Raw genomic sequence first — 23793 nt, 5'->3', positions numbered from 1 at the left:
GTTCAAGCATTGCAGGTCAGTATAAAAGCAAGTAACTAGGTTTATGTAGGAATGTGGTTATTAGAGTGAGTTAGGTTAAACTACATTTTTGCCAACAGGCAGCACAAACATGACGTAAAAAGTATTATGTTCAGTGGTAGGTTTAAAGACTTGTAACATCAGAAGCGTGGACTTTCACACACAACAGCTTAACTCATTTTAAATGACCTGCAGACACTCTGGATTAATCAAATAAAAGATTAAAGGGTTATAATGTTGCATTTTGGAGTGAAAACACCATTTTCAGAAAGCAGAATGTAACGTATCAAGGAAGGGTCAAATAAAAATGGCTGTTTTACCACCTCACATCAAGATAACATGCTGGAAAAAATACAACCATGTACAAGAATCCCTACAGAAGCATTCTTGGTGGATTAAAGACACATTATGTTTTATACATATTTCTAAACTGTGATTTTCAGTTCCCCGTGTTCACTTCAACCTCTGTAACCACAATACCTTGTGAATGAATGCACCGCTCAGCAGAGAATTCAGAAATCAAACAACACGGGCAGTCGCCTTGTTGATTAGAATCATACATACACATGATTTTATTCTCTTTCCACATTAAATTAGGATTTACTTGTACATAGAAAATCAACAGGTGGAAAACCTACAACAAATAAAATCAACTTGGTTTACAAGGACATTAAGATAAAATGAATATACAACAAAAAAACAAACAAAAGTAATGACCGTTAATCTGCCGCCATAATCCTACAGTTTGAGCATTGTGCCTATATATGGTGTTTACAACAACAGGGTAGATTTAATGCAATAAAGCCACATGCTTTTGGCAGGAATGTCTCAATGAGCGGTCGTGAAACGTGAAGCTTTCTCTCACAAAGGCACACAGTCAAGGTGCTTCTCTAATCTGTACGTGAGCAGACGACACGACATGAGGGATCAACTTTCAGTCATCACAGCTTAACTGCGTCCAGTCGGAGTAGATACTGATTCAATGACGGGTCAAAAAACGGAAGGGTACAGACAGCAAGGGTGCAGTGTATTAACAAAACGTACAGTATGCAGGAAAATTAATGCAGATTCAGATATTTGATAAATAACACAACTGAAAGATCAAACAAATAAGAAAATAAAAGGTACAAAACATTGGCAATATACAGCTTGTAACAGAACATACAGTATGAATGAAATGAAGAGGCGTTATACGAGGAAATGTCTTTGTATAACTGCGTTAAAACAAAACAAGAGCATCATGTTGTCTCACTCACACACTTTTTCAAAAGCAGCTTTAACTGTGAACTCGTTTTAAAGGGGATATGTTACACAATAATTAAACAGGACCGACACGTGACACACTTCCTGGGCCCTTCTGTTAATCACCACACACAAGCTTGCAAGTTTGTTCAAGTTTTCAATCGAGTGAGTTTTGTTCTTTGAATCACTGCTTTTTAGAAATACTTTTTTATACTAACAATACATTATGATGTTTCTCTGTTTATATAACGGAGAAAAACACAAGATCTGGGCTGAGGATAAACAAAAATCTGGATTTCTGTTCTGGTATGAACACAGCCGAAAGCAGAACTTCACTTGTTTAGTTTGCTACCTCTCTACCTCATGCTTCTTCTTTACCTCACCTCATCCCACACCTCCCTCAGTGCACTAGCTCCAGCTGGCTGGTGGAGAACGGCAGCACCCCGCTGACGTAGTAGGCGATGCCCAGGGAGAGTAGGGCGATGACCACCAGCAGCAGCAGCACCCTCCAGAAGCCCAGATCCTCCACAAACTCCTGCCAGGTGGTCCTGAAGCTGGACAGGACGCCCTCGCTGCTCTGCAGGTTGGGGTTGAGTAAGGAGTGGCTCTCCATCGCACTGGGACAGACAAAGGAAATCACAGTTACACATATGTAGGCTGAATGTGTCCCAAGAGTTCAGCTCAGTGCTGTGACTTAGTCTCAATCACTGAATCATCCCCACATTCCCCACGTGTTTACCTCTCACTATCGGCCATCTGCATGGTCTCCAGCTTGGAGTGGGGTCCTCTGTTGAAGCCCTTCACCTCCTGCTCTTCCAGTCCCTCCAGCAGACGAATGGCGTCCTTGTTGACGCCGCGTCTCTTCGCCAGCACCAGAGGGGTGGAGCCGTTGTGGTTACTATCAAGCAGGACAACCGACAGAGGAAATACAAGGGAAACCAGATCAAAACTGTAATTTCACCTACCTTTTTATTAATGTGTATTTTAATTTATTTTTAATTAACATAAAAGTGTGTTGCACTTCAATAAAACTATGCGTAAAAATATGATAAGTAAAATATTTAAAATAAAAATATTATAAAATTGTATTCTTACCAGATATCTATCTTCAGCCCGTTGGAAACCAGGAACTGTATTGTATCCACATGACCGCACAGATGCAGCGCCGTGTTTCCTTGATAATCAGTCGCCAACAGATCAGCCCCAAACTTATGTAGGAGGCGGCATATGTCCACATTCCCCCGGGCGGCAGCTAGGTGCAGGCCAGTGCGGCCCCGGTTGTCACGGATGTTGGGGTCGCATCCGGTCTCCAGGAGCCTCTTGGCGAACGGCAGGTCTCCATCGATGCAGGCCTGCAGCAGAGGCACATTGGTCTGCGACGAGTCGTTGATGAAGACATAGGACATGTCCGAGTGGGTATCAGAAAATTCCAGCGTACCTGCAATGAGGATCAGAGAGGAAAAACACGACATATGTTTTATTAGTGATAATAATCTGAGGGGTTTGTCAGTAAAGTTTAACCATAGAAAGTGCATTCACAGGCTTTTAGGGATACTGGGCAATACATCTAAGTAGTTCTAGTAATAGGTGTTGTTAATCGCAGAATGTTGGATACACAGTACATAGCCAAATGTATGTGGACACCCACATGTGATAGTTACTGGAATTTCATTACAATAAAAGCAGCGAGAGTGAACCAAAACAGCAGGACAGCTGAACAACACCATAAAGCTCAATAAAGCAGGAGAGCTGCAGTGTCAGGTGATCATTCTCCGTAGATCATCACTATGAGCAACAACTTTGACACAATGTCACACTATGTTCACATCATCTGCTCCAGTATTATGAAAATATAAATTACAGCCACTTCAATATTCCCTTGTTCCTGTGTCATAAATGTGAGCATACATTATATTCAGTGTAGCCTGTTACACTTTCCAACAGTTGCCCACAATGCATTTGTTCTTCTTCATAAACTGTGCTGTAAACTACACCTTGAGAGCAGCTTCCTGGTCATAAACATATAATAAACAAACAGTCATAAAACTGATTTCACAAGAGAGCAAGAGCCTTTTGAGCACAACATTAGTTTCAGTCTCTGTGAGGCTCAACAGTCTCATTTAGGAAAGAGATGCAGGTTCAGTCTGGCCCAGGCGTGTGGGCTCCATCTATTCGAGGATTAAGATCTCATTTCGGTCTGCTGTTGTTTGGATGAATCCTGACCTTTGACCTTTGCTTAATGGCAAAGTCTGAGTAATTTCCTCTAGGAGGATTTTATATAATGTTAGTTTGGTGATTAAAGTGTTATGACAAACCAATGTGTACCCCTCAAATTAAGTGTGAAAAAGTATTCTTAAAATTGTGGTTTAAGAATACTTTTAAGATGACAAATCAAGACTCTGGTTATAACACATGTTGGCATTTTTTTTTTTTTTTTTTTTTACATAGAAATGTGTACCACACATAAGTCACCCTTTCTGCACTGGGAAGCTATTATTCAACATTTAAAATGTAACATGTATATGTGCATTTTACTGCCATTAATTAGCTTGTAAATGGAAATAAAATGCTGTAGACCTTCACTTGTAGTACTTCTGTACATCAGGGCTGCAACTAATGATTATTTTCATTGTCGACTAATCTAATTTTATCGAAAAATGTGTTGAATTGTTGAAAAATGTCGGTCTGTCTCTCCCAAACTCCAAAATTATGTCATCTAATGTCTTGTTTCGTACTCACATCAAAGAGTTTTACTTCACCGTCATAGGAGAGTGTGTAAAGCTGCCAATATTTGAACGTAAGAAGCTGCAGTAAGAGTATTTTGGGGTACTTTTATAGTACTTTTCTATGAAAAATGACTCAAACCAATTAGTCAACTACTAAAATAGTTACAGATTATTTTAATAGTCCATTAGTCATCGATTAGGCGACTAATCCTGGCAGCCCTACTGTACATTGGTTACCAGTACACCTTTTCACCTGAACACACATTAATTTAGTTTAATCATTTTCCACTCATGTCTATGCACAAAAAAGAAAACAGTCTCACTTTACCTGCCCCTCTCTCAAAACACAAGTTATTAGAAGACATAGATGGTCTGTCAGTTACAGTTACCAACCAATACTTACAATATCTAATTCAGAGCCATACACAATGTTACCTTCAACAAGGGGACAGCTTCTACATGTCAACTTCATATCGTCTAATTATTCTTTCTTATTTCTTTCTTCTTAAACTGCAAATGATCTCTACAACCCTTTAAATCATTGTGTAGACATAAGCATCAGCACACATTACCTGCAAACGTATAAACCCTGCATACCACACACCAAAATGCCCTTTATGTTCAGGAGAAGACACAAGAAATCACTTTGAGCCAATGTTAGTGTAATGTTGTATGTTTGTGTTGTAAAATAACAGGTTGCAGTATAATATCTAGCCAACTGTGGCATTACCCAGCCCATGTTGCAGCGATAAAGATGGCAGCAACATCAAATTGTAGCTACGCATTTATCTTTATGACACACCAGACTGTTTGCATGCAGCGACTTCGCAGTTTGAACCAGAATTAAACGTTAGATTATGACAGCACAAGAAGCTAGCGGGGCTAATGTTAGCCTGCAAGCTAACCTTTACACACCGCTGACACACACTAATATGTGATTTAACGACTGTAGCGACATTCACATGAACTTAACATGTAATTTAGATGCTCTTTAGGCTGTAAACTGTGTTACTCACCTGTTAATATGTTCCAAATTAGCAGAAAAAAATACAGTTCGCTTTCCTACGAGCTAGCGTTGGTAGCTGTGTTGTTGTGATGCTAGGCTTCTTCTGTTGTAGTGCTGACAGTGAGGCTTCTGTCGCCCCCTACCGTCAGGGAGGTGTCATAGCGGCCACGAACTCTACCTATTCCCATTGGTCTGTAATAATTTAATGTATTAATTTAATTTTAATGATTTAAAAAACTATTGAATAAATCTACTTGACTATTTTTATCACATTTGATTCATATCTCGTTGTGTTTTGCAGTGGTGGAAGAAGTTTTCACATCTTTTACATAAGTGAAAGTGGCAATGAAAATAATCTGTTAGGGACTGTACTTAATTTATCAGAGCAGGGGAATGCCTGATATCATGTTCCTTTCCGGAGCTACAAATATGTTTCCTTGAGCCTCCCTGAGTGACTAGGGGAAAATGCATGACCCTCCTGTCACCACGGATAACCATATTTGACAGTTTCTTGCTATGATAAATGGTGTCATATGAAGACTTTTAACCCTCTGGTGTGTCCAAATCACGTGACCGATTTAAGATGACGTAGCAGCAAGACGCAGCCTCGCTGAGTCACTGTTTCAACTTGTGTCGGAAGTGCGAATTTGAAACTATATACCAGTTTCAAATTGTGTTGATAGGCCAAGTAAAACCAGACTTATGATATATAATTTACACCATGCTTTTTCCTGAATATTGTCGTCTTGTTTTAGTACGTGTTTGGTGCAGGAACAAACGGTAAAAACGGGCTATTCTAATGAAAGTGCTCACAAGCCAAAAAAAAAACAAAAACATGACGCCCCCTTTCCTGCTGGTGGTGTTTTTAGTGTGACTTTAGGTCCAATGTGTTAATACAGTGTCAAAATGAAAAAATAACTGTAAAGTCACACAGCTGAGGTTGTGCTGAAAGGTGAAATTTAAAGGTACAATTAAACAGTAGTCAAAAACGGTCAATTATACCCTTGACCATGAAGGGCTGAAGCAAGCATGCCTTTAAACCGCACTTACAGTAGCAATCAAAATTATTCAACCCCCATTGCATATTAGGCTTATTGGCAAAATGTACAATTTTTCAGCTGTTTGCAATAAACAAAGTAGACAAGAACAGTTGAAATAGTTTAATAAAACTAATATTACCATGGTTTTTATCCAAATTCAACACAAAATGTTACTTTTAACCACTACTGCAGTCTCAAAATTATTCAACCCCCTGTTTCAAGCACACCTGGTGCAACTAATCAAGGGCTTCATTAGTTCAGGTGTGCTTGAGACAGAACACATAAATACCTGGACTGGCTAGGGGTTTGTTGAGAGTGACGTTTGATTGCATGTTAGAAATATGGCAAAAGAAGTCAAAAGTCAAAAGAATTGTCCAAAAAGTTCAGAGAAGAAATCATTGCCTTGCACAAACAAGGAAAAGGACACAAAAAGATAGAAAAAGCTCTGAATGTTCCTAGAGATACAGTTGGAAGCATAGTTCGCAAGTTCAAAGTCAAAGGAACAGTGGCTACACTACCTGGACGTGGCAGAAAGAGGAAACTGTCAGCAGCTGCCACCAGATTCCTGAGAAGTCAAGTGGTCAAAAACCCTCAAGTGACTGCAAAACACCTGCAGCAAGACTTGGTGGCAGCAGGCACTGAGGTTTCAGTTTGTACAATAAGGCGCATACTAAACACCGAAGGGCTCCATGCCCGGACTCCAAGACGTACACCACTACTGACCCAAAAGCACAAGAAAAGTCGGCTCCATTATGCTCAAAACCATATAAATAAGCCACAGAAGTTTTGGAATTCTGTTCTGTGGAGTGATGAAACAAAACTGGAACTCTTCGGGCCTATGGAACAGCGGTATGTCTGGAGGAAGAAGAATGAAGCATATGCTGAAAAGAACACCCTGCCTACAGTGAAGCATGGCGGTGGCTCAGTGATGCTCTGGGGCTGCTTTGCTGCCTCTGGCACTGGAAACCTGCAGCGTGTGGAGGGCATGATGGATTCAGTCAAGTATCAGGAAATCTTAGGTGAAAATGTCATGCTGTCTGTGAGGAAGCTGAAGCTTGGGCGTCATTGGACCTTCCAACAGGATAATGATCCCAAGCATACCTCAAAGTCCACCAAGGCTTGGTTTCAGAAGAAGAAATGGAAGATTCTAGAGTGGCCGTCACAGTCGCCTGACTTGAACCCCATAGAAAATCTCTGGTGGGATTTGAAGAAGGCGGCTGCAAAACGCACACCCAAGAATATTACTGAACTGGAGGCCATTGCCCATGAGGAATGGGCTGAGATTCCTCAGGAACGCTGTCTGAAGCTGGTGTCTGGCTATGCATCACGTTTGCAGCAGGTCATAACAGCAAAAGGGTGCTCTACCAAGTACTGAAGATGGTTGTCATGAAGGGGTTGAATAATTTTGAGACTGCAGTAGTCATTAAAAGTAGCATTTTGTGTTGAATTTGGATCAAAACCCTGTAATATTAGTTTCATTGAACTACTTAAACAGTTCTTGTCTACTTTGTTTATTGCAAACAGCTGAGAAATTTTATTTTTTGCCAATAAGCCTAATATGCAATGGGGGTTGAATAAATTTGATTGCAACTGTATGGGTTTTGGGGTTCTGAGAGTATTTAAAATACAAAAATACAAAATACAACCATTTAAAGTAAAATGTAACTTCCCTAAGCAAATCAAATAACAAAACTCCCTCCCCAGTGCTTAAAAATATATTTAAAGTGACACCCCTGTTTTGCACCACCCTGTCCCATCTCATAGTGAACAGTCCCTCACAGGCAAAAGTCCTGCATTCAAACTCTAGCTAAATAAAAGTACAAAAACATCAGCATCAAAATATCCTTAAAGTACCAAAAGTAAAAATATAATTTAGATAATTTAGATTACTTTATATACCCCTGGTTGGCTTAACCTTTAATAATATATCATAATTTATTATTTGATTAATAATTAATAGAGTAAAAGCAGAGGGTAACATAAAATAGAAATACTCAAGAGGGGTACAAGTACCTCAAAATTGTACTTAAGTACTTACTGACTTTCCAACACTATTATTTAAATTTTCTTTCTACATTAACTTTTATCCTGCGTCAATGTTTATTTATTTTATCAAATTTTAAATTCTATTTTATCAAACATGAAAGAAAAAACACCTGCTTTCATAAAATTACTGAAACACAAAATTGCTTTACGAATAATAATTCAGCATCAGAGATTCTTAGTTTAGAGACTTTATTTCAAAGTGTGTGAGCACAGAAATAAACATTACAGTAACAGACATGTTATTACCATTTTTTTTTGTTATAGATCCTCTTTGAGGAAAACTGCATTTCTTTTCTGTCACTCCAGGCATAAAACAGTTCAACTCCTTGCTTTGAAAACGGGATAACAACCGAACAGACAATAAAGACAGTTGCTGCGTCTGTTATATCATCAGAGGTGAATATATTCTCCATATAAAACATAATCCGAAAGGCATTTTTTTTCTCCATAAAATTTAATGTACACATCATTATCATCCCATTCCCTCCCATCTCAGTAAATAAAACCAGGGGATAGTATCATGATTTATGTAAAATAATTACAATCTAGATTACAAAACCACAAAGGCTGACAAAACAAAAAAGAGAAAAATAAAATAAAATAAAACAAAAAAGGAAGTAAAATGCGACATAGTAATAAAATCAGGGCTACCAGCAGAGAGACAGAGCTATGTGCTAGAAACAGTGGTCATAGTGGTTACAAGTCACCAAGCAGCTTCCACTGTCCGAGGATAAGGTCACAAGAGTCTGATATTAACCAGTTTTATTAATTAAGACCTTTAATTTACATTGCAAACCAAAGTTAATGTAAAAAAATGAGACGTTCTGTCATAAATCTGGCTCCAAAATCTACATTTATAGACACAAAATGAGTAAATTCTTCCTCTTTCTTATCCAGGGACAGAGAAAACACACAAGGACTGGAAAAAAATAAAAATAAAATAAAGAGCTAATAGCTTTATAGACTTTTGCTCCGACATACTTTGGTGGGAAATACAGGAAGCACTATGTACAGCAATAATTAACAATCAGAGAGTGTGTGTGTGTGTTTGGTTTTCCGTTGCTAATTTAGTGAGTAAAGGGTGATTTAAAAAACACTAGTTTGGTCACAATGTAAAGATGAAAGCCTGTGAAGGTGGAGAGGAAATATGTTCTGACTTGTTTCTTGTTCTAACCCATGTGAGCTCACATCAGTGCAATACATATGAATGGGTGGCCTCATTCAAGTTGTTCGTTACAGTCAGCTGGTGAAGAGGTTTTGTTTCAGAAACTCTTTCTTCCTTTTTTATTGCATGCAGGTTAATATTTTAAGTGTTGCCGAGTTCAAGTCAACTGTCAGGGTATTTTGTAGCACCATAGAGTCGTACTGTGACACGTACAGAGATCACAGGCGTATGAAATGTGACAAATGTTGAAAGTTAAAGGACTGCACTGGTCGTTTTGCACGATAACTACAAACTGGAGCTTTCGCTTTCATCATACTTAACACGTTTAGGAAGATTTGATGATGTCAAGGCTATCGTGGGTTTGAAATGATTTCTGTAATCTGATAGTTTACACCTGAAAATGTTGCTTGCTTTGTTAGAAAATCCACTCACATGAGCAAAAATGTAAATTAAAAAAGGACTGAGAAATCTGTTGTTTTTTTTTGCCTTAAAAAGTTGCTGTTGGTCCAGAATCTGATTTAAAATGTTGTGTACCGGCAGCAATTTGCTTTTGTATTTATCAATTTTTGCCCTTTTCTCTCACTTTTCCTCAGTTTTTTTTTTTTTAACATTTTGCTACTTTTCTCCTGTTTTTGAAATACATTTTATTCTTTTATATTTTTTCCCAAGTGTGTTTTGTGCATCTGATATTGCACACACAACAATGATGAAAATACTGTACAGTATCTTCAGAAAAGTTGGTGACTTTAGTGGCTCAGATGCTTTTAAATACATTTCCTTAACTGCACAAAGATGTCATTTTCCAAGAAACATACAACTACAATACTGCAACTTCCTAAAAACAACAGTGTTCCCCCTTTAAATGTAAAGGCCTGGCAGTGGGAACCCTGACAGCCCAAAAGAAATGTGCACTACCTGAACTGCAGCGGTGCATCACTATGAGTCCATGAACGACTCAAGTGTCTGTAATGAGTTCACATGTCTGTAATAACAGAAGGAAGGTTGAGTGTCCGTTATGTAAACCGCCAAAGTCAGCTGAACAGGTGAGGTTAAGATAACAGGGTCAGAATCGCTAACATGGATCAAATTCAAGCTGATGTGGAGAGTGGTTCATATGGATTTGGCGAAAACTAATTGATAAATATTCTGAAGAGTGGGCTACATGTTTAAAATCTAAAGAAACTTCTAAGTGGTAAATTTGAGAGCAGAATTTGGTGTTGCAGTAGGTGGTGGAATGAGTGCTTAGTTTTGTTAGCATAAGGGCTAAAGCAGCTAACGTGGGGGAAACACTGAACAACACGGCGCACTAACAAGTCTCAAATCTCAACAATTTGATTTCCATACTGTTCTGAAATGAGTGATGACCAATGGAGTCATTCGTGCAAAACCACCAGTAAGTTTTGAGCTGGTGCAGCTTTAACGTAACACAATCTGTAACATCACTGTAGTTGAAGTGGTTGTAGCCGGCAGATAATACAAAAGAGGCGAAAATCGATGGCGGCCATTTCCCTAAAAATGTGTGTCTGAACCGTGATCAGGTGACTCTGCTTCAGTTACATCAGCTCACTAAAGTTAAGATACAACAGACTGCCAAACAGTCTGAACCGATGCACCTGGAGCAGACGTCCCGCCCTGATGTGTAAGCGGTGCAGTGCTATCCAAAGGGGTGGCACTCTCCGAGGTAGCCGAGAACGATTCTCGCCAAAACCGTAACGAGAAAACAGACACAAAAAAATAAAACACAAAGAACATAAACAATAGCACCATTGTCAGTGATAATCTAGACAAGAGCCATCACACTGAAGCCCTTCTCTTTCTGTTTCCTCCCTCCAACTCTTCTTTTTTATATAATAAGCCATTCATTCCTAAAAGGGATCAAAAACTCTAAAAACGGAGTCGATGTTGTTCGACTGGATTCAGGAGAGGGGCTCATGTACAGTCAGTCACGTGTTCTTTTATAGATTTCTGTATAAATCATCTCATCCTCCATCATCAACACCTCTCTCTTTTTTTTCCTTTGAGGTGTTGATATATCACCTCCATCCCTCCGCTCCTCCTCCTACTACAAGAGCTTGCTGCAGACTTGGCAGCGGCTGACTTTGGAGCGCTCCTGGCCTCCCTTCAGGGTCTCCTGTGATGGCAAATAGACAAACTCCTGGCTGGGCTCCACCGTGGTGAGCCAGAAGCTGTACTTGTTGGCAAAGTAGTGGCAGGTGCCCTTGGCCCCGTTGCACTCGATGAACGGCGTTGCGCGGAAATCCTCCAGACAGGAGCCGGGAGACACCAGGGACTGACCGCCGCCCTCGGCGCCGGCTGCTGTGTGCTGCACAGGAGAGAAGTTGATTCAGTATCTATCTGACACAAACTGCTGTTGCTGCTGCAGGAGAGGATGATGATTGATTTTATTTGTATGCCTTTATTATAAAGAAATGGTTATAAATAGTTTACCATGAGGAAGGAGTATCCTATCCAGAGACTCCTCCAGCCAGGAGGACAGGTGGGGATGGTCATGTCCTGACTGTGGACAGCCACAGCCTGAGACGGAGCCTCACACACAGAACACCTGGAGTGTTTGTACAAGAGGAGATAAATAAATAAAAAGGGTTAGGGTGCACATGTATGGTACGTTTGTAACGTAAAGGGTGCAGTTTGATTTAACAGTCACAGTAACACAGAGTCAAAGCAGTGTGCAGCACCTGCTGATGTAAGGTTGAATCTGCTCCTCGGCCACAGGCATCATGGGTATGGGTGCGGTCGTGGAGAGCCAGTAGGATTTGTCGTTGCGGCTGGCGTAGTAGCAGACCTCATTGGGGGAGCAGTACAGGAAGGGGATGGTGCTGAACCTGGGGAGGCACGACCCTGGCTGACCTGCAGACACAAAGAAAGAGAGAAAGAGGGGTAAAGCAGTTAGAGCTTGTTTGCATGGAGGGCAGGAAGTGAAAAATTACTCTATTGCGTGAACTGGAAATAGAGAAATGTGAATGCATAAGTGTTGGATGAACCTGTAGACAGCAGGTATCGTCAGAAAACTGAAACTCATGTTGGATGTGATCCATACAAAACAAAGGAAAGTGATTTTTCCAAAATTTGACCGATTTCCCTGGTGACATGATGTTTGTTATAACGTATGCTCCAGACCTCATTAAATGCCGAGCTGATGAAAGCGCACAAGAGTCTAGTGGACTGTAACTATTTTATGTGCAGTTGGGTCCACGACTGAAACAACTGCCATCGTGTTTTTGGCTGGGTGAGTAAAAGTGTTTCCATACCGAGGTCCTGGTTGTGTGCCTTCTCCTGTCCCTCCACGTACAGCAGACTGTATCCGTCCCACAGCTTGGCCATGCCCTGAGGACACATGGGGACCTGGGAGTTCTGGCTGTGCTTCACCAGCGTGTATCCGATGCTGTAACTGCGGCCGACACCACCAGGGGGGCCGGGACGTCCAGCTGCACCAGGGGGACCTGAAGAAGAGGAAATGAGAGGATATTTAGACAGATGTTGGAACTGCTGTCAGTGGGGATGGTAGTATTTTGTTTCTCATGTTGATACAGTGATAGTCCAGGGATTGGTGTGGAGGCATGTATGGGTTAAAGGAGCTTTTTAGCCGGCACTATCATTTATGTATTTTTATGGTGATAAACAGCATTTCAACGTCTCAGCTTGAATGGTCACAGACTGCAAGAACTGCAGACAAAATAAGTTGTGGCATCAAATACAATACAATCTGTTATTTTAATGTTTTCTACCAACTTTGGAGTAAAGCTGTGTTATATTTGTTATCAGTTGCTTCAGGATCTGAGACACAAAGAGAGACAGACTACTGACCTTGTTCTCCAGTAGGTCCAGGGAAACCAGGGGGTCCGCCATCACCGATGGATCCTGGCAGACCAGGAGATCCAGTCCTGCCAAGTTTGCCCACAGAACCAGGACGACCTTTAGGACCTGCGGAAGGAGAGTGAACAAGGGGTCAGACAGCCATTTGTTTTTATTTTTATATTCCACTTTATTACGTTTCTGTTTCCCTGCACTGTAAAGCACACTGGATTAACTTCACTAAATATTCTCCTTTAAATAGTGACAACAGCTGTCTAAAACACGCTGTTTCCTAGAGGTAAAGCTAATGTGATTAACAGAGAACAGCCACACAAGAAAGAGATCATTCTCAACAACTTCAACACTGCAAACATCATCTGTAAAAAGCTGCACTGATTCACCACTCACCTGGACGTCCAGGTATTCCAGGCTGACCAGATTCTCCAGGGGCACCATTGCCCCCGCCTGCACCGGGATAACCCATTTCTCCGTAGGGTCGCTCGTAATCTCGTGGCACCATGGGCAGCGTGACACCGGGGAGACCCTTACGACCAGTACGCCCTGGAGAGGAGGTGATGGACAGACAGAGGGAGGGAGGACAGGTGATGGGTGGAGGTAAAATACAGGGTGAATGTGTGAGAGGGAAAAAGAGGGAATATTGGTGGAAGAACGGGTGAAGGAGGTGAGGTGCGAGAGAGAGAAAAGTTTTCATTCTTTTCTGGTACCATCACAACCCACTTATGGAATTCTACCTGTGGGAAGATAAAAGTCCTCCTACCTCGAAATCCCTTTGGTCCTTTGCTTCCATAGAAACCAGGATCACCGGGGAAACCCTTGAGACCAGGACCTCCACTGAAGCCAGTCTCACCTCGTCCTCCTAAAAAGCAAAAATACAAGGTTTTACATTTTTAGAAACTCAATTATTATTACAATTATTATGAGTTTAATATCTTCGTATTATTGTATTTTTGTTTATGGACTGCTTGGAGCTTCACTTCACCTTTGAAACCAGAGCTGCCTGGAAGTCCGGGGCCTCCAGGGATGCCTGAGTCTCCTTTCCTGCCAGGGGAGCCAGGGAAGCCTGGGAGCCCAGAGTCACCTCTGTCTCCCTGGGCTGTGCCTGGACCAGGAGGCCCGGGAGGACCTGGAGGACCTTGGAATCCTGGAGGAGAGAGGAGAGGAGAGGGTTAGAAGGAGAGAGGGGGAGAAGAGATGAGAGGAAAGGAAACCAAAGGAGAGGAAAGGAGAGAAAGGGAAGAAAAAGAAAGGACAGGAAAGGAGAAGAGATGAGAGTAGAGGAAAGGAGAGAAAGGAAATCAAAGGAGAGGGAAGGAAAGGGGAGGAGAGAAGGGAAGGAGAGAAGGGAAGGGAAAGAACAAAATGGAGAAAAAGGGAAGGGAAGGAAAGAGAAGGCAAAGAGAGACAAGAAAGGAAATTAAAGAAGAGGAAATGAGAAGAGATGAGAGGAGAGTAGGAAAGGAAAGGAAAGGAAAGGAAAGTAGAGAACATAACAGGAAAGAATAGGGGAGAGGAAAGGAAAAGAAAGGACAGGGAAGTAAAGGAAAGGAAAGGAGAGAAGGGAAATAAAAAAAAGGAGACAAAGGGAAGGGAAGAAAAGGAAAGGGGAGAAGAGGGAACAAAGGGAAGGAAAGGACATGGAAGGAAAGGATAGAAAGCAAAGTAGAGAAGAGGAGAGAAGAGGGGAGATGAGAGAAAGGAAAAATAAGCAAATTGAGTGAAAGGAGAAAAAGGGAAGGAAAGGAAATGAAAGGTAATAGGAAATGGGAGATAATTTAATTGAGAAAACATATTTACCATACTCTCCATCCAGTCCAGGAAGGCCAGGGTCTCCCAAAGGTCCGGGGATATCCGACCCCACAGTAGGACCAGGAGGTCCGGGCCGACCAGGGAACCCTGGGCGTCCAGGACCACCTGGCATCCACAAAAACAAACAATTAGTTTGATATAATAATATTTCATTCATAATTTAATTGGCATTTTAAAATTTCTTTGACGTCTAACTTACCTGACTCTCCTCTCTCTCCCTTTAGTCCAGGGTAGCCTGGACCTCCTGGGTAGGAGACGCCTCTCTCTCCCTTTAACCCTGGAATACCAGGAGCTCCTGGGCGACCTCCTACACTCCCACCTGGATTCAAATACAACAAAACAGCTGTTAATCTATATCTTATGTTGTAAAGCCCTCTGAGGCAAACTATGATCTGTGATCTGAATTGCATTGAATTGGTTTAAGTCTCTTCAGACTCCTTTAAAAGTCATTTGATGCTCCACATAAGCGCAGTTTCCATCAAACACATCCGGTATGGTCCCTTTGGAACCAAAAGTAACCCTTCAGACACGGTAGCTAGACCCTAGATCCATTTAGCGTTTCCAGTCTGCCCCTCTTTCATCATCCATTTTATTTTATAGTGTACTAATATATGTAAAACTCTCCATGGTATGAACAGTGGTTACATGAGCCTCAAAACCAGCCACAGCTCAGCCCTGAGCAGAGTGACTGTCCTCTACTGACCAATCAACAGACTGTAGTGTTCACAGCACCACCTTTTAGTACCAGATCTGTGTGCTAGGTACCCCAACAGAGGGGGGACCAAAAATGGGGACGGTACAGAATGGTTCCATTGGTACCATCCACAACTTTTCACAGTGGAAACGGTACTGAACTGAGCTGAACTGTACCGTACTGCTTGGTGGAAATGGGGCCCATGGAATTCCTAGCATAATTCTGGTGTGTTTATAGAAGTACTTGCCTGGGGTTCCAGGGAGGCCTTTAGGTCCACCTAGGCCATTAAGTCCATCCAAACCAGGGGGTCCAGGCACACCTGTAGAAACACAACAGAGTGTTTGTCCACAGCCTCAGCTTACATCTTTACCTGCTGTGCTCTCTCATCTCATTTGGAAACACAATATAAACGTGCTTTAGCAATATTTCTCTCACCTTTGGCTCCAGGACCTCCAGGACCTGCAGGCAGACCAGGAGGCCCATCTGCTCCTCTTCTTCCTGGGTAGCCAGCCTGGCCCTTTGGCCCGGGGAAACCAGGGGAGCCTGTACAGGAGCCGAGGCAAATGTGTTACTGTCTGAACGTGGTTTCCTCTGACTGTCTGGTGTCTCAAAAGAAATATAGCAGCTGGTTATGTGTTTGTCATGGTAGCGGTCTCTCTCACCCATTATTCCAGGCCGTCCTGCTTCACCAGGAGCTCCCTTCGCTCCAGGGAAACCTGGACTTCCTGGAAAACCGTTTTCACCAGGTGCGCCATCATTGCTACGTCCACCTGAAGAGAGACAATCAATTTAATAGGTTAAAGTTTTAACTTTTCATTGTAGGCTGAACAGAGGCAAAAAGTTGCAATAAAAGCCAAACCCATTTTAACAGTGTGGGAGCTGCCCAAGTGAGAATAAAACAATGTGAATATGTAAGTGGTGAACTGTGGAGTCTTTTCTCAAGTTAAAAGCAGCTTAAAGAAGCTTCTTTTGGAATATCCAGAGAACGCTTGATTATATTAAGACAAGGGGCAACTGGTTTTATTAAAACCAACCATGATGGGTCTTACCTGGGATGCCTGGGTTTCCTGGCTGGCCTTTAGGTCCTGGCGCTCCAGGATAACCATAACTCTCTCCGGGTGCACCTGAGGAACAAAACATGTGAGACAAAGACCTGATATATGTATTTAAGTATTCAAATACAGATGTGAGGTTGAATGCCTAGATTTGATAGAAGATGAGCTGAAGGATAATTGATATTCACACTCACCTTTGCCACCAGGCCGACCGAACTCTCCAGGATTGCCAGGTAAACCAGGAGCACCATCATCACCCTAAAGAAAGCCGTCAGAACGTGAGTCTCACTGGCTGAACTTGCTCTGCATGTTTGCGTATGTAGGGGTGTGTGTGTGTGTGTTTCTTTACCCTTGGTCCAGACATGCCAGGGAATCCCATGATGCCAGCTTCTCCCTTTGGTCCGGGGAAGCCTGGAGTTCCTGGTTGCCCGGGGAACCCAGGCTGTCCCGGCTGTCCTTTACTCTGCTCAGCGAAACCAGGAAGTCCAGGCAGACCTTGACGACCAGGTGTACCTGGCAGACCCTTGTCACCTGAAAGCAGGCACAGAGTTGAGGGGTTACAGGTGCAACACGGAGAAAACATCCTCATCAGCTCGGCAGAAAATGACAGATTTGATCACACAAGTGATACTCTGATGGAATAATTGATCATGAGTAATTTTAGTTTATTGTCGGGCTTCCTTGAACACAATATCATGTTTTACATTTACAGTCCGTGTCAAGAAGAAGTCGTGTTACCTCTGGGTCCAGGGAAGCCAGGAAGGCCGCTACTGCCAGGGGTTCCAGGTTCTCCTCTCTCCACAAACTCTGATCGGAAAGGGACACCGGGCAAGCCGCGGGGGCCAGGATATCCTCTCTCACCTACAGGAGTAGACACACATGGATGTTAGCACTTATGGCTGTAGATCACCCTACTCCACTTCAATTGGCCTGTTGTGACACTGCCATCCTGTAATCGCAGCCCTGTTGTCATCGTCCTAATTCCTGTTCTGGGCGCTCTACCTTTCTGTCCGGGGTATCCGGGACCGCCAGGTAGTCCATCTCTTCCTGGCCCTCCAGGCAATCCTTTCCCTCCAGAAAACCCTGGGCTTCCAGGACGACCTGGTAGTCCAGGGAAACCCATCACTCCTGGGAAACCTCTCTCGCCTGTGGGAAGACACAGAGAATCAAAATGTTGTCACTGTAAGGAGATGTTACAAGTAAGAAAATCAACTGTGAGCTCCAGCCTACCCTTCCTTCCTGGTATTCCTGGAATTCCCTCTACAGTTCCTGGTCCTGGGGGTCCAGGGGGTCCCCTGGGCCCTGGTGATCCAGGGGTGCCTGGCAGTCCTGGAGTTCCCTTCATTCCAGCAGGTCCTGGGAAACCTGGGTCTCCTCTGTCTCCTTTTCGACCGGGGAAACCTGGTGGTGGAACGATGATGGATGGCAAAACAGGGCGAAAGAAAGACGGTGAGATATTTAGCCAGACACAAGTCATAATCTACATTTTAAGTGGAGATATCTTTATATCCAGATCTAAAACACAGAACTGATATAAAAATATCATAATGTGAGTATAGATTTTACTTATTCAGACACACAACTTATTAGGTGAAAGAAAAAACACTATAAGGCAATATAAACTTACCTTTCATTTCAGAATAAATAAACTTACCTCTGACACAAATACTATGAATAGTTTATTAATAAGTATAGCAATTAATTTATTAATTCATTTATATTCTGAATACACACACACAATTTGGCAAAAAAGTAGGCAACAATGTAAACACACGTTCCATTACATTGTTTCATTGCCTTGGTTAGGCTGCAATTGCACTTAGACTGTTATTACAGATACAAGCATGTATTGGCTCATTTCAGAGACATACAGTCAGGTCCATAATTATTTGGACAATGATACAGTTGTCATCATTTTGGCTCTGTACACCACCACAATGGGTTTTAAATGAAACAATGAATACCTGCTTAAAGTGCAGACTCTCAGCTTTCATTTAAAGCTTTTTTCAAAAATGTAGTATGAACCGTGTAGGAATTACAACCATTTCTTCACACAGTCCCCCAACTTTAAGGGCCCATAAGTATTTGGACAAACTAACATAATCATCAATTAAACAGTCAGTTTTAATACTTGGTTGCAAATCCTTTACAGTCAATGACTGCCTGAAGTGTTGGACACATAGACATCACCAGATGCTGGGTTTCTTCCCTGGTGATGCTCTGCCAGCCCTTTACTGTAGCCGTCTGCACTTCCTGCTTGTGTTTTGGGTGTTTTGCCCTCAGTTTTGGCTTCAGCAAGAGAAACGCATGCTCAGTTGGATTCAGGTCAGATGATATGACTTGACCATTGCAGAACATTCCACTTCTTTGCCTTAAAAATGTCTTTGGTTGCTTTTGCAATATGCTTCAGGTCATTGTCCAACTGCACTGTGAAGCATCGTCCAATGAGTTTTGAAACATTTAGTTGAATCTGAGCAGATAATGTAGCCCCAAACACTTCAGCTTTCATCCTGCTGCTCTTGTCAGCAGTCACATCATCAATAAATACAAGAGAACCAGTTCCACTGGCAGCCATACATGGCCATGACATAACAGTACCTCCACCATGCTTCACTGATGAGGTGGTGTGCTTTGGATCATGAGCAGTTCCTTCCCTTCTTCCTTCTCTTGTCTTCCCATCATTCTGGTAGTTGATCTTTGTTTTATCTGTCCATAGTATGCTGTTCCACAACTGTACAGGCTTTTTACATGGTTTTTGACAAACTCTAATCTGGCCTTCCATTTTTAAGGCTAACCAATGGTTTGCATCTTGTGATAAACCCTCTGTATTTATTCTAGTGAAGTCTTGTCTTGCTTACAAGAGCAGCAGGATGAAAGCTGAAGTGTTTGGGGCTACATTATCTGCTCAGATTCAACTAAATGTTTCAAAACTCATTGGACGATGCTTCACAGTGCAGTTGGACAATGACCTGAAGCATATTGCAAAAGCAACCAAAGACATTTTTAAGGCAAAGAAGTGGAATGTTCTGCAATGGTCAAGTCATATCATCTGACCTGAATCCAACTGAGCATGCGTTTCTCTTGCTGAAGCCAAAACTGAGGGCAAAACACCCAAAACACAAGCAGGAAGTGCAGACGGCTACAGTAAAGGGCTGGCAGAGCATCACCAGGGAAGAAACCCAGCATCTGATGATGCCTATGTGTCCAACACTTCAGGCAGTCATTGACTGTAAAGGATTTGCAACCAAGTATTAAAGCTGACTGTTTAATTGATGATTATGTTAGTTTGTCCAAATACTTATGAGCCCTTAAAGTTGGGGGACTGTGTGAAGAAATGGTTGTAATTCCTACACGGTTCATACTACATTTTTGAAAAAAGCCTTAAATGAAAGCTGAGAGTCTGCACTTTAAGCACGTATTCATTGTTTCATTTAAAACCCATTGTGGTGGTGTACAGAGCCAAAATGATGACAACTGTATCATTGTCCAAATAATTATGGACCTGACTGTATACACGGATTTAAAATAGATCAAAGCTGTAATTATACTGAGCTATTTCATTCAAATAGGTACAAAACCTCAAGTGCAATTCCAAACTGAATTAGCAAGGTTCAACCGTCTAAAGTTTGGGTAACACTTTACTTTAAAGTATCTACATAAGAGTGACATGACACTACCATAACTGATAACCTGTCATGGACATTATGTACATGTCATAAACATTTATGACTGCTGTCATTAAGTGTCATTCAGTTTTTGTAATGACAAGTTGACATTGTTTGGGTTGTCTTGATTGTGACAAGTTGACATTAATCAAAGTGACATTACCAGAAGTTGTCTTTGTCATGACAAGTTGACATTGAATTTGTTTGGGATGTCCTTATAATGACAACTTGACATTAACCCTATGGGCCCGAACAACACATAGTGCATCCAAATTCACACCTGTTCTTCTCTATTGATTTTCTCCGTGACCGTGTGTCATAGCGAGAAGCCACACATATCACGTGAAACAGCAGAGTTGTAGCTTTCCGACAAGACCACTGTCGGTAGTCCAATGTTTTCACAGTGAAAAAGAATGATAAAGTTACACAAAAATTATGTATAACAAAGCTTTCACACAGCTTTGCACACACATTACTCTTGGATGGATTACTCGCGAATGCAGGGTCGCACAGAAATGCCACGCATATCACATGAAAGCGCAGGAGCAGAGCTTTCCAGTGATACCACACATATCATTGTGCTGTCATCCCATCATGCTATAAATCCAGATTAATTGTCTACAAAATAAAAACTTGACAAATTTCTTTACAACCCATTATACAGATCTTGTTATCAGTCACTTCATATAGTGAGGAATATCGTATCTTACCACGTCTTAGGCTTGCGTGTGTTTCTCCCTGTCTATCCACATTTGTAGTCCGGCTTTCAAGATGCAAACATCTCCATATTGTCCAGTTGACACTCCATCAAACTTTGTATGACAAGACCAGCCACTTCACCTTTGCGCACCCAGACAACTGTAGCCTAATTATGCATGCATGCAAGTCACCATTTACATTGAGGGGGACATGTGTCCCCCCCCAATGCCCAAAATGCCCCCCCCCAATATATAACTGAAACTGAAAAACAACAACAAACTTTGTTTACTGCAAAGAAAGTGGCAAATATTATCTTGGAGGACATCATTGCACTTGGTTGACTATTTTTCTATTATCTTAGATGTAAATATTACATGTTTCTTTCAGATAAAACACATTTTTGACTTGTGAATGAGTCAATGGAATTTCTTGCAATAATGAAAAAATACTGGCAATCATGTCCGCCTGGAACAAACCACATGTTTTGGACAACTGTGAAGTGACAGAATGTCCCAGCATCATGGTTCTTATTCCAGAGAGTCTCCCCTCTTCAGATATGGCAGAATATGTAATTTTCCAACTTGCTATGGTGAGGTACATGTAAAAATGTAAGAATTTAGTAACACGGATTTGTTTTTTTTTTCATTGATATGAAAATTAATATAAAATACAGGCACATAGAAGGACATGAAATGTAAAAAATACCCCAAAAACGCCTAGGGCCCATAGGGTTAACCAGGATGACATTACCAGAAGATGTCTTTGTGTTAATGTCAAGTTGTCATGTTAAGGACATCCCAGGACATCCCAAACAAATTTAATGTCAACTTGTCATGACAAAGACAACTTCTGGTAATGTCACTTTAATTAATGTCAAGTTGTCATAATCAAGACTACCCAAACAATGTCAACTTGTCATTACAAAAACCAAATGACAGCAGTCATAAACATTTATGACATGTACATAATGTTTATGACAAGTTCATGACAGTGTCATGTCATGGTTATGACAGTGTCAAGCCACCCTTATGTAGATACCTTCAAGTAAAGTGTTACCAAAGTTTGTTTGTCCTACAGGATAGCAAACTACTACTACTGTTCACTTTCTTAAAATGAGAACCCATCTTCAACACATCCATGCTACTAAATATGAAATGTTAGTCAGACTTGCTACAAATTGGGGGCATAGCAGAGATGAGTTGAAAATTAAAAGTCCTTTTTTTAAGAGTGGAGGAAATGCCTCTACGGTCGTTGATGCAGCAACATTGTTAAACAGCATTTGCGCCAAAAACGTTCAAACCTATTGCAATTAATGCAATAAACACATCTAGTATGAACTACACTTGAAGATGTAATTGAAATATGAGGGTTAGTACTGGCTGGCAAAAATAAAACCCAAACAAAAGGGGTCACATTTCTTGAGAACATCCTGTTTCTGAATCTCCTGCAGCTAAAATGTCCATCTTAACTCACTGTTCTGACCATTAATGGAGTTGCAAAATTTTATTTTTGTTTAATCAGCTGTGCGATACAAGACTAACTGACTGCAAAATCAATCACACTTTGGAGATGGACATTTTTTGCTGTGGATGAGAAATGTAAGGCAGGCAGACACTTTGAGGAACACTGCAGTTAAAGCGTTTGGTCTAATGCATGAATAGCAGGAAGATAGAGGGATGGAAGCAAAGGATGGTGGATGGATGGATGGATGAATGGTGAAGAGAGTGTCTCACCTTGGCAGCCTATAGCGAATGACCCAACACCAAGAAAAGGATGGAGGGATGAGAGAATGGATGGAGATAATGGTGGTGGTGTGTAGGAAGGAGAGAAGAAAGAAGGAAAAAATACAAAACAGGAGAAGAAGACATTCTTTTGGGTGATGCAAAGTTTGAATAAACAACAGGAACAAAACTGTGGTGTCTGATTTGTAAAATGGAAGATTGTGAAAGAAATACAAGGAAAAAAGAGAAATGAACCAACAGGGATGAAGAGTGAAGGACAAGAAACTAAATAAAATTTTCTTCTTTTACTATAAATCTAAAACTATTTAGACATACACATTCAAGTCTAAAATGTCTACAATTAAACAGAAGTCTGGTGAAACATGGACAGGGCTGCTGAATCTTTCTCTCACCTGGTGATCCGCTCAGTCCCTTGGCGCCAGGAGATCCAGGCAGACCGGGAATGCCAAAGGTTGGCTCACCTGGAAGACCAGGAAGGCCGGGACTACCAGGATAACCATCAACTCCACGCTCTCCCTTCAGTCCAGGAACACCACTACGTCCATCACCACCTGAAGAAGGAAGAAACAACAGTAACAGATATTACTGCTGCTGCTGAGCTACTGCTGCTACCACTACAAAACATAAAAAATGTAACAGTGTGAGTCTCTCTGTCTCAGACCCACCAGGTAATCCAGGTCCTCCTGGCGTCCCGGGCTGGCCCTTGTCTCCAGGGAGTCCTGGTAAACCATTCTGTCCTGGGGAACCAGGTGTAGCTCCCAGTACCTCTCCAGGCTGGCCCTTGGCTCCAGGACGCCCTGGGGCACCATCCTTCCCCCTGCCTCCGTCAAAACTCTGTCCTGGAATACCTGGAACTCCAGGATCTCCTCTGGGTCCAGGGAAACCTGCATGGGAGGAAACAGTAGAGGTGATTAATGGTGATTAACCAAACTCACTTTATTGACAAGTACAGTGAAAATGTACATTTCTAAGTTGGAAGTAATTCAGCAAAAACACAATTTACTGCTTTCACTTGTTATCATGGCTTCCACCTGTCATGTTAGCTGCGTACAAGT

General features: G+C 41.7%; 2 protein-coding genes across 5 annotated transcripts in view; both read right to left on the bottom strand.

Moving 5' to 3' along the window:
• Window positions 1–559: 559 nt before the first annotated feature.
• On the bottom strand, window positions 560–5118 carry ankrd46b (ankyrin repeat domain 46b). Its single transcript, XM_033651813.2, has 4 exons — window positions 5003–5118; window positions 2356–2698; window positions 2000–2158; window positions 560–1877 (listed from the first exon to the last, which is right to left on the bottom strand). The coding sequence occupies exons 2-4, from the start codon at window positions 2664–2666 to the stop codon at window positions 1661–1663; spliced, it is 687 nt and encodes a 228-aa protein (XP_033507704.1). The 5' UTR covers window positions 2667–2698; window positions 5003–5118; the 3' UTR covers window positions 560–1660.
• A 3132-nt stretch (window positions 5119–8250) lies between these two features.
• col4a6 (collagen, type IV, alpha 6) overlaps window positions 8251–23793 on the bottom strand; it is a 137853-nt gene continuing 122310 nt past the window's right edge. For all 4 annotated transcript variants that reach the window (XM_078164645.1, XM_078164644.1, XM_078164646.1 and 1 more), the window contains 21 exons: window positions 23404–23622; window positions 23131–23289; window positions 17863–18033; window positions 17635–17778; window positions 17371–17493; window positions 16982–17163; window positions 16827–16890; window positions 16627–16701; window positions 16240–16347; window positions 16013–16120; window positions 15825–15896; window positions 15083–15202; window positions 14872–14988; window positions 14057–14218; window positions 13835–13933; window positions 13465–13617; window positions 13069–13185; window positions 12513–12704; window positions 11940–12111; window positions 11692–11806; window positions 8251–11566 (listed from right to left, as the gene is read on the bottom strand). In XM_078164645.1, the coding sequence (XP_078020771.1) occupies window positions 11306–11566; window positions 11692–11806; window positions 11940–12111; window positions 12513–12704; window positions 13069–13185; window positions 13465–13617; window positions 13835–13933; window positions 14057–14218; window positions 14872–14988; window positions 15083–15202; window positions 15825–15896; window positions 16013–16120; window positions 16240–16347; window positions 16627–16701; window positions 16827–16890; window positions 16982–17163; window positions 17371–17493; window positions 17635–17778; window positions 17863–18033; window positions 23131–23289; window positions 23404–23622 (2933 nt within the window). In that variant the 3' untranslated portion in view covers window positions 8251–11305. The remainder of the gene's footprint in view (window positions 11567–11691; window positions 11807–11939; window positions 12112–12512; window positions 12705–13068; window positions 13186–13464; window positions 13618–13834; window positions 13934–14056; window positions 14219–14871; window positions 14989–15082; window positions 15203–15824; window positions 15897–16012; window positions 16121–16239; window positions 16348–16626; window positions 16702–16826; window positions 16891–16981; window positions 17164–17370; window positions 17494–17634; window positions 17779–17862; window positions 18034–23130; window positions 23290–23403; window positions 23623–23793) is intronic.

The sequence above is a fragment of the Epinephelus lanceolatus genome, chromosome 22, assembly GCF_041903045.1.
Source record: "Epinephelus lanceolatus isolate andai-2023 chromosome 22, ASM4190304v1, whole genome shotgun sequence".
Taxonomy (NCBI): Eukaryota; Metazoa; Chordata; class Actinopteri; order Perciformes; family Serranidae; genus Epinephelus; species Epinephelus lanceolatus.
The sequence above is the reverse complement of the archived record's forward strand: the minus strand, read 5'-3'. Positions and strand labels throughout refer to the sequence as shown.

Coding starts and splice junctions, on each gene's coding strand:
- ankrd46b (XM_033651813.2), bottom strand. CDS start 2,666: ATGTCCTATGTCTTCATCAACGACTCGTCGCAGACCAATGTGCCTCTG. Junction 2,159..2,355: donor GGGCTGAAGATAGATATCTG/GTAAGAATACAA, acceptor CCTGCTTGATAG/TAACCACAACGGCTCCACCC. Junction 1,878..1,999: donor CAGATGGCCGATAGTGAGAG/GTAAACACGTGG, acceptor TGTCTGTCCCAG/TGCGATGGAGAGCCACTCCT.